Source organism: Sesamum indicum, linkage group LG5, assembly GCF_000512975.1.
Source record: "Sesamum indicum cultivar Zhongzhi No. 13 linkage group LG5, S_indicum_v1.0, whole genome shotgun sequence".
Taxonomy (NCBI): Eukaryota; Viridiplantae; Streptophyta; class Magnoliopsida; order Lamiales; family Pedaliaceae; genus Sesamum; species Sesamum indicum.
The window spans coordinates 18,694,139-18,710,624 of record NC_026149.1 but is presented as its reverse complement, the minus strand read 5'-3'; the positions used below and the strand labels follow the sequence as shown (position 1 = coordinate 18,710,624).

General features: G+C 32.3%; 2 protein-coding genes across 9 annotated transcripts; both read right to left on the bottom strand.

The window, feature by feature from the left end:
* On the bottom strand, positions 1,378-3,428 carry LOC105162939 (BTB/POZ domain-containing protein At2g24240-like). The gene has a single exon (XM_011081119.2). The coding sequence runs from the start codon at positions 2,902-2,904 to the stop codon at positions 1,573-1,575; it is 1,332 nt and encodes a 443-aa protein (XP_011079421.1). The 5' UTR covers positions 2,905-3,428; the 3' UTR covers positions 1,378-1,572.
* Positions 9,232-15,469, bottom strand: LOC105162938 (ubiquitin thioesterase OTU1). 8 transcript variants are annotated; one of them, XM_020694063.1, is made up of 10 exons: positions 15,335-15,469; positions 15,112-15,222; positions 14,679-14,751; positions 14,496-14,541; positions 13,312-13,420; positions 11,012-11,103; positions 10,854-10,916; positions 10,198-10,316; positions 9,607-9,682; positions 9,232-9,517 (listed from the first exon to the last, which is right to left on the bottom strand). In XM_020694063.1, exons 3-10 carry the CDS (start codon positions 14,741-14,743, stop codon positions 9,461-9,463), a joined length of 627 nt encoding a protein of 208 aa, XP_020549722.1. In that variant the 5' UTR covers positions 14,744-14,751; positions 15,112-15,222; positions 15,335-15,469; the 3' UTR covers positions 9,232-9,460. The 8 variants fall into 8 exon arrangements, with proteins under 8 accessions (XP_020549722.1, XP_020549721.1, XP_020549720.1 ...); XM_020694062.1 differs by having other exon boundaries at positions 14,679-14,758; positions 15,335-15,467; XM_020694061.1 differs by having other exon boundaries at positions 14,679-14,758; positions 15,112-15,239; positions 15,335-15,433.

The following is a 16,486-nucleotide window of genomic DNA, read 5'->3' as shown; positions in this document are numbered from 1 at the left end:
TGACCGTTGGATTTTCTTTGACTAAATTTTGATCGATAGATTTAATTAATTAATCTCAACCGTTAGATTTAAACAAATAAAATGTCTAGATTTTTAAATTATTTAACTTATGTTATATATAAATAATTTAAAAAATTTAAAAATATATTATTATTATATATTAAAAAAAAACTAACTACCCCACCCCACCTTTCCCCCACCGACGAGATTTTGTTAAAATCATCATATCTCTATAATATTTTTACCAAATTTAGTGAGGTAGGTCTCGTTAGAATCGTCTTGAAGAGACGAGTCTGATGGTGGTGGTTTGAGACCGAGATTCGACCGAATGGAGACGAATCGACGGCAAATAAGTTCGGCAATGAAAACTCATCCGGACGGCGTCGAAAACTTAGAAACAAGTTTCCGGTGAAAGAGGGGCCTAATTGTTCAGGTTTTTTTTAATTAATTTTAATTTTATTAATTCAAATATATTTTAGTTAATTAAGAATATTTTAAATAATTATAATAATTAAATAATTTAGCTAATTAATAATAATTATTGTAATTAAATATATATTTTAATTAATTAACAATTAACAATTACAAAATTATTTGAATTTAAATATAATATAATTTAATATTAAATATTAACAGGATGTGAACTTGGGATTAGACAATAATGTGTGTGAATGCATAAAATGTTTTTATATTGGTGATGCATTAATTAGACCTTGGTTTCAGCTATTAGTTATCTCATTTGTTGTGCAAATTGCCGGCAAGGGTCAAACTTCTCTTCATATTTTTTGTGGGGCTAACTTCCCACTACATGATTTTGAATTTGAATTTGAGAAGCATGATCTTTCTATTATTTTCTATGGATGGAAAATGGTGGGGTATGAATTTCAAGCTGATTTTCCATCCCATTTTTCTCCTTTCCACCATTAAAAAACAGTGCTCAGAAGCCCATTAGGTAATAGAACGAAGCGCAACTCCACCAAACTGGTTGACCTAATGAACTGCTCCCAATGAAGCAGCCAAGTTAGCAGTTTGAACTGCCCACATGCTTAGGTTGTCTCCTTTAGGAATCTGGAATCTCAAAAAAAGGGAATAAATAGTACTGCAATGTCCAAGTACTACAAGGATAAGAATCATCTTTAGAAAAGTAAAAGGTCAAAGAAGATTGTTGATAAGGTTTTTGTTCAAAAGGAGACTTGGCAATGACCCTTTTTGGGGGGTCCCAAGAGAACCACCAAACCAGTAGAAACAATTTGGCTAGGATGGATCTGCTGCTATACATACATACATTCCATTCAATGGTCATCAGTGGCCCGGGTGTGTTGCATCAATTCTGCTATAGGAAAAAGTCCATACATTCATGTAATAGAAGCAAAGACATGTTTCAACATATGGTAGTTAAGCAATAAATTTTATGTCATTATGAGATCTATACAACACTCAAAACTTCAGACAAACACTCGACTCGTTCTATAACCTACTGGCATTGAAACCTTAATTTCAACATCCAGATCTAAGCTCAGTCATCCATCAAGCTAAAATATGTCGATCGCACGTGGGTTAACCTGCAAAGAATCACATAACCGGAGAAGGTCGGGTCTCCCACACATTGAAGACATTTTCCTCACTGTGTAACGAGAAAAGCCTATCACCCCCTATCGAGAAATCACAAATGGAACCACCGTAGCTGTTTCTCAGCCTAGACGTCAACACCCAATCAGGGCCGGAGAACACTGATATACTATCATTCATTGATGAAAATAGCTGCCCCTCGTGCAATGCCAGTTTTGGGTAGCATGGCTCATCAACCATTTTTCCCTTCATCAGTCGACTTCTTGAGCTCCAACGGACTGATCCAACGGAACGTCTCAAGTCCATAAACCCTAAATCCTCGTACTCATTCACCACGCATACAGAATGAGTTTCCTCCATAGCTATCGCATCTCTAACCCTTCGCTCGTCCGTTAAGGGCGCCCCAATGTCAGACCACAACCAAACCATGCTTTTGTCCCTAAAATCCAACAAACTAATGTAACAGTTGTCCTTCCTTGGAAATAATGTTGCTACCAACAAACAGTTGGTACCATGTAGCCATTGCAGCTTGTCGGCCTCTCCAAGCGACCATCCAGCCGGCTCGTAGAAAAAGTCGACCTGCTTTCCGGTCACTTGGTCCCATACACCAATGCCATACTCATTGCTCCTACCTTTACAACTAGAAAACAACTTATAGTCCGAGTTGAAGCTCAAAGCGCCACCGGTATAGCTCTTCACCTGATTTTCATGCGAGACACGGAACTTATACCTTAATTCTCCGGTTAACGAGCTAAACAACCCGATGCCTCCTTCATCTCTGCCTAACCTCTCACAAGCACTGATCACAATGTTCTCTAAGTTGACCCAAACGGCATCGTTCACCCTCTGGTAGTCAAGACTGATAGGATGGTGCTCCTCCAGCATCCAATCATAGATGTGGACCATACTACCATGAGCCACGCAGCATCCGCCATCGGGGCTGGCCCGGATGGCCGTCCCATCTCCCGGTGCTAGACCCCGTATCGACCGGGCTAGAAGGAGCATGTTCCCGTCGAATGGGCCCCACTTGGCAGCCCTGACATGGTCCAAGAGGCCATAAAACAGGGCCTCTCTGTATAGGAGTTTTTCAGGAACATTTGAGGGAATGTAAAGCTCCCCAGTCCTGAGGAGGTCAAGAAGGACAGCAAAGCAATCCGGGTTCCGATCAATGAAGTGCTCAGTCGTCGTGGTGCCGGCATTGGACTGGAGATCCCAATTCTCATCAAACATAGCTCCGAAGAGGGAGTTCCGGCCGGCGTTTGCCAGCGTCGTGGCTGTCGTCTCGAAGACTCTGCCGCCAACATTGAACCTCACTCTGTCTTTCTGAACACCCATGATTCTTGAAACTGAAGAGAAACACAGAATCCTGACCCGAAGTCTAAATTTTTCACCAAAACCCCACAAACAACGAAACGCAGAACACGATTTCTTTGAGCAAAATACTTCTGTTCAATTCTGACCAATTTGAATTTCAAACAACTACATGTAAGGAAAAGATCGACAGAAGATCATACAGACAGACAGTTCAAACCAAGCGAAACACAAAGGTAACGAAATCTTTCAATTCACCATAGTAAAAATCCAGGATCCTTAAAAAATTACAAGAACAAAACTGAGATGAAAATTCAACGAAATCCTATCTCAGAGCTGAGACAAAAACAGGGGCAGCATCCCAGAAACAGCAAAAACAACGAAGAAAAAACTCGAAAACCTGTCAACTGTACGTCGAATATTTGCAAGAACAAAAGATTTGAGAGATGGGTTTTTAATCTTGTTTTGAATTTGAGAGGAGGAAAAATTCTTGGAGGCGGTCGGCTTATTTCAAAATTGACTCTGTTTTTTGATCTTCAGAATTATGAGTCTTCTGGACATAACTGATCTTTAAATATTATATATATCAATTGGTCTGCAGATGGGGTCCAGTTTGTGGAGTGCTAATCTTCTTTAGTTTCCAGCCGTCCGATTCAATCAAGAATTGAATCAACGGTGTGAACAACTCCTGAAACATGTTATTTTGGGCATGGTGGTTAAGACTTAAGTCTCTGGTGTATTCATGAAGTCAATTCAGCTCAGCCATATTGCAATAGAAGAAGAGAAATGGGATTGGACTTTATTTAATTTTTGTCCTCTTGAAAATGATATATTCAATTGATTGTCTTTTCAAATTATTGTTTTAGATATTTATAATAATTATAATATCTTAGTTAGGTATAAACATATTGTGTTAAATTATTTTAAAAAGTAGGATTAATTATACCTAAACTCTCTCGTAAAATAAAAAAAAAATACTCTTCACTTCAAAAAAAATCTTTCAAAATTTTTCCGAATAATTGTCCCATTTCATTAGGATCTAAACAAAATATATTAATATTAAAATAAAGAAATATATGTATATATATCTACTATTATAAAAGAAAATATTTTGTCATATCAATTTTTAAATTTCAAATTCATTCTTTATTTTATTTTTTTTCTTTAAAAAAATTTGATCAAATTAATAATTTTAATATTTTTTAATAATTTTATAATTATATACATAAACTTTCAATTTTACGCGTAAATACCACAAATATTACATGAAGCCCAAGAAAATAAGACCAAACCTTCGGCCCACGGAGGGGTCCATCACGGAGGAAGGACCTCAAGGGCCCATGAAGGATATTTGTGATCAATATTTATATAATTATTTACTACTTTGAAGATCATAATACTAACGTATTTTTTGCAAATTCTCGTTTCAAGATTTGGGATAATCTTAGCCCAAAAATATTATTGAGTTGGACTAACTTGAATGAACAATTTTTTGCTCACATCGCCTGTATTTAGTATTTGCTAATTATATTTTTATACTTATAAGAGGAATAAATATAATTCATATAAAGTCAAAAAGATGTAATTATAATAAAATATTATTACCTGAACTATAACCATTGAGTTAAAAGTATTCATCAATAAAAGAAAAAAAAACACTATTCATTATTTTATTTTTTTTGTGTGTTAAGTTTTATATAGCCGTTTATTTATCTTTACAAGTATACAATTATTGCTAAAAAAATATTGAATGAACGGTAAAATTAAAAATTTATATAATTATTTTGTTGATATTAGTATTTTTCGTCTAAATTCTAAAAAATGAATCACTTATAAATAAATAATTCTCGAAAGGGGTGTGAGTGTGAGAAAATATTATTAAAAATCAAGCAAGCCCTAGAAAAATCCAAAGATGATAATTTCAAGAAATGTCATCATTAATCCAACACTTATCATTATAGTTTCTTGTTAATCTATCAAGAAAAAGCTATTGGTTAGCATTTTTTTCCTCATAATTAAATAATTACTTCAATATTCAAATAAATTAAGTAACATGTGGATTCGATCAACATATTAATATAATTAAAAATAATAAATTAATATATAATAACTTTATATAAAATAAGACAAATAATAATACGTCTAGTGAGACTCATTCTCATAATCTCTAACGTGTTAATAGAATTTAAAATTTCAACCTTAATCATTAGTATGAATAGAAATTTCAAAAGTCAGTCTTAAATTCACTTATAACCATTAGACTAAATTACAACGATCTTCCTTGAGGTTTCACATAATTATAAATATCCCTTTGTTGTTTGAAAAATTATTAATACCCCCTTAATTTTAACTGTCGTTTAACAATTAGCACAAGCCGTCAGGTTTCTATCTAAATTTTGTGGTGAGCTGACCAAAATGCCCTAGTGAATTAAAAATTATAATTTTATTTATTTTTTAAGTTTTTTTTGGACTAACTGGATAATTCTTTATATAATTTTTAAAATTTTTTCATCCACAGTGTTTGATTTTTTTATAAGTTTTTTATTTTGTTTAAAAAAAATAAAAAAATTACAATTAGGGCAAAGTTAACAATTTCATACTCCCATCTAAGAATTATATAATTTTTTCATGTATCAAGAAGTAATTGTAATTTTTCAAATAACGACAAGTATTCGCAACTACGATAAATTTCAAGAAAATTGTTGTAATTTATCCTAACCATTACAGCCATCTTGATGAAGTTTTTAATCAGTAAATTGTGAATTGTCAAATCATAATATGATAATATCATAAAGTTGAATTGGAATTATTAGCCCACATGGGCCATAACTAACTTCCCAAATATCAATATTAAATTGATCACTCTTATTTATTACATGCACTAAAATGCTCATTTATAATAATTTTAGAAATCATTCCAATTTTATGTTTTGCTTTACACTTTATAATAATTGGTTTTTAATATTTGAAAATACTAAATAATACAATTTTATCCATCAATCCCTTTGAAACAAAGTAATAAAAAAGAATAATTACATTACTCTTTTTTTAAATTTTGGGTAATTATATATAAATTGATTGTGGTTTAAAAATTTACATTTAATACCCTTAAGGTTTGCTTTCGTCTAATAAATGAGTCCATTCAGTAATTAAAATTTACTGAATTTGATGATATTAATTAAAAAAATTGAATTAAAACTCATATTTACCTCCGATTGACTTATTACTGATTTATTGCAGGTCAGATAAATATTTTTATAACCAAATTACCTTTATACATCTTCACATGTTAATGCATGAGGAAACATATTCGACAGTTATAAGGTTAGTTTAGTCACAAATCTTTGTTTGACCTACAATATATTATTAATAAATCAATCAATGATAAAATCAATTTCTATTTAATTCTTTTGTTAATATCAACAAATTCATTAACTTTTGACTAACGGATGAACGTATTTGTTAGACTGAAATAAATTTCAGAAAATATAATTTTTTAAAGCACGAGAGGTTTATATATAATTACAATAAACTTTTAAAAGGGGGATTGTAGTTACAGCTTTAAAAAGACAAAAAAAGTAAAATATGATTGTTTTCATTTTTAAGTTATCTCCGGGACGATTCAAAATATACCCAATATTTGTCATAATTCAAAAACACCTTATTTAGATGTTTTTAACTGTTTTAGCATAAATACATACATATACATAAATATATATATATAAAAAGATATGATTTGACAATGAATATTAATTTTTGTCTCCCAAAACACAATATTAAGTATGCAATACTTATTTTAAATTATCTCCAAAAATAAATTTCAAACATACATACTATCACTAACAGACACTTATTTATCTTTGTTTTTCTCTTTATATCTCTATTAAATACAACAAAACACTCAAAAAATAAATCCAAACACTGCGAATGGTAGTAGAATATTTCCAACAACTGAAGAATTGTGTTTGGAAAAGGTTTAGTGTTGAGTAGGGAGAAGAAAAGGCTAAGATGAAATGATTTTACTTAAGCTTTGTGAAATCATCATAATCATATAACCAACCAAAAAGACTTACATCTAAAGCTATATATATATACAACTGAACCTCATCATATGCATATTATCTTACACAACTATCAATACTAGTTTGGTGAATAACACTTTTGCCTTTTCCAACTACAGTTTTGAAAAAGTGCTTTTTAGCTTTTGATTTTAAAAAAATATTTGAAATGTTAGCTTTTTATTTATAAGATTGATACAAAATTCACTTTTAAATTAAAAATTAGAGCAATTAAAGAGGTGCTTTTAGCCGTTTTGATTTTTTTTATAAATGAATTTAGCTTTCTTTTGAATTACTTTACTCTCGTATAATGATTTTAATTTGATTTTATACTTTTAAATTTATTTGTAAAATTTCCCATCTAAAGCTAACAAAATTTACAATTTCACACATTTAATATTTTAAAATTTTTATATTTTATTTTTTTTATATTATCTGATATTTACTCGTATATTGTAAAATAATATAAATTAAATTGCTATGAGTAATTGAAAAAATATAGTTTTTGACAATATAGAAGTTTGTTTGCTGTGTATGAATGAACAATTATATTATATAGTGAGAATATTATTGAATTTTTCAATTAGGATTTAATATTTTAATAATATATAAGACAAATATTTTTAAAAGGTTGAATATAAGATACTAATTGAAATAAAAAGTTTATTATATTTTAGGATGAAATAAAGTTTATTATCAAAAGACAAGTGCATATATTAAGTAAAAATAATATCTTTTTAACATATAAGGACGTGACGGTCTTTAATCAATTAAGGTTGTTTTAGAAATATTCTTTTTCAAATACAACTCAATTTAACTTTTATCTGTTTTTCACTTTTTTTTTTTTTACAAACATTACCTACTTTTGATTTTGTTATAACTTTTAACTTTTTCCACGAAAATCACTTTTCTAAAAGTAGAAAGTTTGGCAAATACTCCCTTAATCACAGTTAATCTCCTTCTAAAATCGCGAAGTTATTTCTTCTCTAAAAAATTTTGAAATCATACTTGTACTCACTCTAAAAATCACTGTCCACTTCTGTTAGGACTTGTGTAGAAATGACTGACCTCAAGTAAAAAAGAAATACATAAACTTCTAACTTTACGTTTCATTCAACATTTCATATAAATTAGGGATAATTATGCTCCCATCCCCTGAAGTTTGGTGTAATTACACGTAAACTTCCTTGTGGTTTGAGAAATTACATCTATCACTCTTGAGGTTTGCTTTCATCTAATAAATAAGTCCTCCCGTTAGACAAAATTCACCGAATTTGCTGATGTTAACAAAAGAATTGAAGAAAAATCTATATTTACCCCTGATTCACTTATTACTGATTTATTACAGGTCAAATAATTTTTTTTATGATCAAATTACCCTCATACGTCTTCACGAGTTAATACATATGAGGAGGTATATTTCAGCGGTATAAGAGTAGTTTAGTTCGAAAAAATTATTTGACCTACAATAAAATATCAATTTTATTCAATTTTTATGTTAATATTAGCAAATTTAGTGAATTTTACTAATAGAGGGATTTAAACAGGGCAAACCTCAGGAATGCAAGATATAATTTTCCTAACCACAGGACGTTCACGTATAATTACGCAAAATCTCAAAGGAGGGAGTGTAATTATCCCTATAAATTATTGATAGTACAGTTATCATTTCCATTGGTCACAACTATCTTTTATTTAACATCAATAATTCAAAAATAAAATTTTGTTACAGTTACTCCTTATAAATATAAAAATACTGCTATGGGGTCTTTATTAATATATTAAAAACAAGTTATAAGACATCACAACCATATTGCACTGTACATACACGAGTTATAAGACATAACAATCGTATTGCACTAAACATGCACGACTTATACGACATCACAACCATATAACACTACACGACTTATAAGACATCACAGCCATATCGCACAACCATATTGCACAGTTGCACGTCGGATTTAGCAGCCCCATGATTGGAGTTTTTTCTCCTCGTCTCAAGGAAGTTTTGGTTACCGGCAGTTAAATTACACCATGTTTGGTCTAGTTACAAACCAACCTAAAAAGTCGGCTTGAAATGTTCTGGCGATAAAAGTTCAAACCAACTCTCCCTGAAAACAATATAAAAAACTTCCAAAACCTCTCGAGAAACAATACCAAACACTCAGCACATTCCGTAATATGCATTTCAAAACCTTTCAACACTCAAACTTATTTTTTTAAAACCTTACAAAACCCACCTAAAAACAACTCCAAACAAGAAGGATTGATACAATTTTAAAGAGGTAAATAGCAGTCAAAATTGGGACAAATTTCATCCAACCCCGTATAACTGAAAGAAATTGTAAATATTACAACAGCAGCAGCACATAAGTATACAAGTCAGAATGGTTTCTTTCCTTCCACAGCAGAAAGAAAGATAGCAACAAGCAGATGGTCTACAAAACATTGTTGAATGCAGATATTTGATTACACCAATGATTGACTCGGCCAAGTTTTATTGGCTCAGGTAAATCCCGTCATCTGTATTCCTGGAAGTTCACATGACCTGTTGCCCGTGCATGCTCCATTGCTTCCTGCAGTGTTCAACCCGAAATATAGACCACAACTTAAAGATTTCAATAAGTGAAGGGTCTAAGAAAGAAAAGGATGGGTTTGATATAACCTTCTGCCCCACAAGTCCAATTTGGCAAACTCCACATCGCAAAGTGAAGTTGGAAGTATCCGTATAACTCCTCTTCCTAAAATTCAGCAAAAGACTATTAAAAACGTGTTGTGAATTCTAAGAAATAAGCAGCATTGACAGTTCCAAACCAAGTCATTAAATATTCATGATCACTGATTGGGTCGGATTATATAAAGCAGCCAATATGAAACATCACAAAGTTAGCTCAAATACCGTAAAATCAAAGTTTCTTGTAACTTATCATTCAGAATATATGCAGTGAGTTTTGAAGTCTATGTTAGGTTAAGCAATAAGAGAAAGCTTCTTTTTTTTCCTGCTTGAGCTAAAAAGAAATGTAACAAACACAGACTCCAAGCACAAAAATGTGATGCGAAAATACATGGAACTATTCACATAACCATTTCAGGAACTACTTATTAAACAAAGAAAATTTACAAAAGAATTGCTTTAAATGATAGAAAATATGATTCTTTGGTAGAGGGAAGATAGTGCAATCATAGAGAACGAAAAGCCACTGATCAGAATGAAGAGGAAAATCGAGTAAGATGCTGCAACTCTTAACATTTTTACCTTTGCTGGTCTTTAACCAGATTAAGAGCAAGTCCCTCGACAGGGCCCACAGTTCGGTCCTTCTGCACGGGAAATATGGTCTGATCAAATTCAGCTGGAGCTCCTTCGAAGGGCGACATCTGTTGAAAGGTAGACATTTATATAGTGCAACAAACAAATACAGATTCTTCAGACCAGACTCAATTGTGCAACGATTTCACATTTAGGGACTTACTATTGCGCCCACAAACACCCTGGCCCCCATTCCCCCCCCCCCCCCCCCCCACCCCCCCCCCCCCCCCCCCCCCAACCCAAAAAAAAATAAAAAAAAATAGATATGTAGGAACTAGGAAATATATTATATGGCTCTCTATTCTCATCAAGTGTTTACATAGAGAAAAAAATATTAACTAGAAAATTTCAATTTGACAGCATAATCTATTCAAGACCAATTCTAATAACCTAAGGACCGCCTTTATAAAATACTCATTAACATGCACGCCTCATGCACGCTGAGTGAATAACACAAATCAAAAGGGAAATATGTTGAAAGATTGGGCATAAACAGGTTAACTTTTCCAATGAAGAATCCTCACATCTGATCAAGTACGTGAACATACAAAACACACAAACACAGTCATCTACAGAGAAAGAGGGGGAAAGACAAAACTTCATACTGCTAAAGCATCGTAGTGAAGCCCATCGTATATCAACATGACTCTTTCCGCAAAGTTCTTTTCCTGTAGATACAATCCATAAGAATGATGAATCAAATAACAGTAAGAATCCAGCCATGATACCAATGAACTAAATTAGATGGATTCTTAACACCAACCTGCCCATACAAATCACATCTTGTGGTTTGGATGTCATACGCTGCAATCTCACGCCCATAATATTCAGCTAATATTGAAAGCTCAATGGCACCTAGAGGGAAAAGACCAAGAAAGATGAGCCATTCATGCCAGAGGGACAAGCTTAACGTATCAAAGTGATTTACTGTAACAATCAAATACATTAAAGGCACTTAACATAGAAAGACCAAGAAAAATGATCCCTTTAGATTAGTGGTCAAGATTCTATTCACGGATGTGTGGTATTGTAAGAATTAAATATGTAAAAAGTCTCAACTAATGATGTGGAAGAATGTTTATGTCCAAGAAACTCTTAGTCTAAACCTTACAAAAAATGAAGTGGCATGATCATTGACTAATAATTGAAATTTACATCACTTGGAGAAGCAGCAATCCGCAGGCCAGAAACATAATAAGATTTAAAGCACTGTCATCAGACAGATAAGCATCACATATGTATAAATATACATACACAAAGCACACACGCACGCACACGCATACGCATGTATATATACACACTAGAAAATATCACATGCACTGCACATTATCTTTTGCATCAATCGTTGTTGGGCTAAAGTTGATCATCTCACTTCAGCACAGGCACATTCTTGTGTGTAAATGTCTTTTTCTCAATTAAATGACATTTTTTGTCTTGCATTTTAGATTTGTATTATTATATTCCCATATAATACTTTATTCACATAAATCCTATGGATAGTTTTTTTTCCTTTTTCTTTTTTATTAAAATGTAGTCACATATACTGCATGCCGGCACTTTTAACAAAAAATTGAGAAGAACTTTTTCACAACTATTCGCTCACAAAGTAACATACAATGGCTATAAAATGCAAAGACCAGAAACTAGTTATATATTATTCCAGAAAAGCGGAAAAGATTATAGCAAGCTTAAACTTTTACCATAAAACATAACTACCAGAAGCAGGATCTATAAAAATTCAGCAAAATGAGAATACATGATCAGCAGTAATTGAATTCTGGAAGACAGAGTTCGAAAAAGAGAAGACACTAACAAGAACACGGTAAACACATTTATAGGCCATGTTTAGGCTTTCAAAACCACATTGAGGTCACCACCACACACCATTTGAACAGAAGTTAGACAATCTCAACTACAGCATCTTACAATGTTGAATGTTGTAAGAGTTCTTTGCAAAAGTGAGCAAATGGTAGATTTGGTCCACCACGAATTTTAGAACTCAATTCTCCAACAAATAACTTCACTACATATATCCTTGTAGATCCAAATTTCTAAATATTGCATCAAATGCATTAATGTCTTTAACAATCTTAAACCCATGATTCTTAACCTCTTATTGCTTTATAGAAAATGTGGAAATGATTAGCATTACATTGTTTTCAGGACAGGTAATTCTTATCACTATTCTAGTATAAATGGCAAAAGAATGACACAATCACAGAGATATTCGTTAATTATATGTTCTAGGGCCATAGAATCCTAGCAGAGTTGAGGTGCAATAAAGGCTGTGATGAATCCCCGAATTGGCCCACATCCTATGCAGTGGCCAGTCTCAATAATTAACCTTGACATACAGTTACCAGTTGATATCAGCATATCAGGGTGTCTTGGTGTTGATTGTTATTGGCCAGTGAATAAGGTAGTGAATGTGAGGACTTTTTTCCAGTTTAGTAAGACATATGGAGTCCCATTAAGATATGTAACCTGAAATACAGAGTCTAAACATCCAACATTATGCTTGGTTTCACTTTGAGTCTTGGGAAAAATGTTCTGGGGAATATGTGAAGAATAAAAGTATATTTGGTTTTATTTTGAGGACAAACTTTCCATTGTAGATTTCTTTACATCTAACCTGTTATTTGATTGGTGCCGTCCCATCATTTTTAATACTATATTAGTATAATGATAGAAAGATATAGAGATATATATTTTACCATGTAATAGTTTGAATTTGTATAGTTCATTGATTATTAGACATTTCTCTAAAATAATTTGAGGGAAGAATTTGACTTTTCATTTAAATGTTTGGATTTATTCTGAAGGAATGACAACATTCCCAAAAACAAAGCCCAAGCATCTTTTGAAGGCAGCTGCTTTGGCTTAGATGCAAACAGTATTCCTTGTCATATGGTAGCAAGAGCAGCCCAGACCTCAGCCCTAAGGTTCAACTTCCATCAAGAAGCAACCTTTCACTCACAATGCACCGAATATTAGAAATCTTTAAAGTAGTTTGTTGCGAGAGGATAAACAAAGTGTAAAAATGTTACCAAATATACTGCTTACCTCCCCACTTCTCTGGGTTAAGAATCCATGCGCAGTACTCTTCATTAGTCTTTCCAAGAAATGCTTCAGAGTACTTCTCCGGATCGCTGGCCACTGTAGCTGCTATAACCTTCAACAGTTCGAAGTTATAAAATGTCAAATGGAAAGAAAAATACAGGCAACCAAGGTTCAATGATGTTCGTGTTTGAACTTTTACAGCGACATTTTAATGCAGTGTAAACTCTTCAACTACATCAAATGACTAACTCAACTAGATGGAGCAAGGACAGCATGTCAGTACAATAATATCTGAGTTAACTTGCAACGTCACTCTCTGACCAAAGTTAAACTTACTAAAACAATTATTTCATTATTCTTTAATGATTGTATGTATCAATTAGAACAAAATAAGAGTTCCTTGTTTTCTTTCTTTTTAAATAAATATTCTCCCCACATACCATAATAACTACTCCTATTTCCTTTTCAAAATGCTCGCTAATAATGTTCCATTTAAGCATCCTCCAGTTAAATCATTGTGATGTAACCTCTCTAATTCCGAGATCATTGGTGTAAGGAAAAAGGTGTAAAGCTACCTGTAACTTTTACTTGACTTTGGCCCGGAATTAAGAGGGTTTTTGAGTAAGCTCATTTAAAAGAGCTTATAAGTTTCAATCTTAGAAGATATTTTTCGAGCTTATAATAATTAAGAAGCGCATCTTATTTTATAAGTAAGTTATTGAAAATATTTGGGTAAAATAAAATAATGAAACTTATAAGATGTTTGTTAAAAAACCCAAGGGAGTTTGTAAAAGAATTCAAAATAAGTCGGCAATTGCTTCATTTTCTAAATGAGTTTATAAAATCTTAACATCTTATTTTGGATTTTATAAGCTCATTTTGAAATTTTACCAATTTCTTTATACCATTTTATAAGCTGGATAACATCTTATAAGATATCTTAAAGACCTTACAAACTCAATCAAGCACCCTCTTACTGCAATTCAATATGGGACATTTAAGAAGTTACAAGCACAAATGCAAAATGAATAAAGTACCTACGCATATTAATTTCAGATCAACTATCACATGACTGTAAAATGTAAATTGATTACAGGTTTTCATTATCCAAGTATCACAATAATGCATCACAAGTGGAAAATTCAGGAATCGCATTGCCAAATGTATAACATGATCCAAGTCATAACCTGTCTCAGCTCGGACGCCTTGTTTTTGTCGTGATCCATGACATAACTGAAAATAAAATTCCATAAATCAGTTACTATATAGATTCACACATGTGCACTAATCGAAATAACTCTGGAGACAAAGATAGTCCTCCGCCTTTACTTTTGAGGCAATTTAGGTAAAAACTAAGATTCAAGGCTTACCCGACTGCATTGAAGAGGCAACTGTTATCCGAAGGAATAACTCTCCTAACCACAACACCTTCCATTTTTACACCTGAAACCTACATAATCATCGTTCAGGATTCAAGATTCAAAGCAGAAACAAAGATTCGTCCTTCATTCTTATCATCCTACAATCAAACAGATTTGACAACCTAGAGTTATAAAGCACAAAACTTAAGCAGTTCTTGCCCTATCAACCCCCAAACTCCATCCCCTCACACACAAGCAATGAAGCAGCCATTTTAATTCAATTCACAACCATTTCATCCAACAAATCATACTCACGAATTTTAATAACATCAAGAAAAAAATCAGTAAGCAGCCATAACTCACCAACAAAGGCACAATACCACAACCTTCGTCCAATTAACACTAACTACTGATTGACGAAAGCCGGTAAGAGAATGTATACCTAAAACAAAAAGCAGAAAATCGAAACAGAGGCGAATTCGAGATCTGCGCTATGTCCCACCAAATGTTCTTGCGTGACCGCTGAAAAAGCAATTAAAGCAAAAGGGCATCCCTGGCAAAAGGCAGAACCTATAATTGAATTACTATAACCACCATAATCAGGTTTTCACAGCTCTGAATCTGCAATTAATGAACGCAGGAAAAACGCTTTAATAATTTGTTACGGCAAATTGCAATAATCTCAGTGGTTGTGCAGCTGTAGATTTCTTGATTGGATATGAAGTTAGTTGCGGTTCCCATCAGCAAGAATATATTATCTTAATTCGAGCTTTCTCGATAGAAACTGAACAATGCTGGATCCGAATAAGCAATTCAAAAAGACGGTAATCGTTTTCGTGCGTGGTTTCTGATTCGATCGATCCAAAGCCCAATCTTTTTGGGCTGACAACGCTTCTAGGGCGCTAAACAGTTTGATTTGAGCCCAACATATTATTATTTAAATTTATTCAAATTATTATTAAAATTAAAAAATTATGATTGAATTTTATTTGATTAATAATATCTAAGTTTAAATAAATTTTAATTAAATCAAATATAATGAATAATTTGATTTTTTTAATATATTATATTATTTTTATACTAATCGAATAGAGTTCATGTCAAGCTGAAAAGCTTATCAAATCAAAGTTTGGTTTAAATTTAATTTGTCAAGTTTAACACATTAAATTTAAATAAATTTTTATATAATTGATTTCAATCAAATATCCATTAATTTAAGTTGTTATTTTTTCAACACACCACTAATAGACGCATTTAATAGGCTTTGATCCCTACAGGCAACGACTCAAATGTAAAATGTTGAGTTCTCAATCATTACATATAACTCAAATGTGTCCAAAAACACAACATTGGCATGAGACATTATATCAATGCTAGTTTATTTATTTATTTATATTAATATAAAAAGAAATAACTCTCCACACACACAAACGGTTGTTAATGACAATGCTACATTAATTTTTTATGAAGTCGAAAATGCTTTTTAATTGATAAGATAATTAACTTATTCAACTTTTTAAATTTTACTTTAAACGATCAATTATTTTTTCTTTTCTTTCTTTATTATTTTTTTTAACGTAATGTATTGGTTTATATATTTTACTCTTATTTATAATATATTTCAAAACGTGAAAGATTATTTATTGTATGTGATGCCCCTTAAAATTATTGGGTCAAGCCCACAAGATAGCCATACTAGCTGGCTCATCAGCAGGACAGGGCCAGCTAGTATGGCTCACCAATAGGACAGATAAAGCCCATCAGTAGGGAAGAAAGGCCCACGGGCTTACATACTATTTTACTGAACTGACAGACCC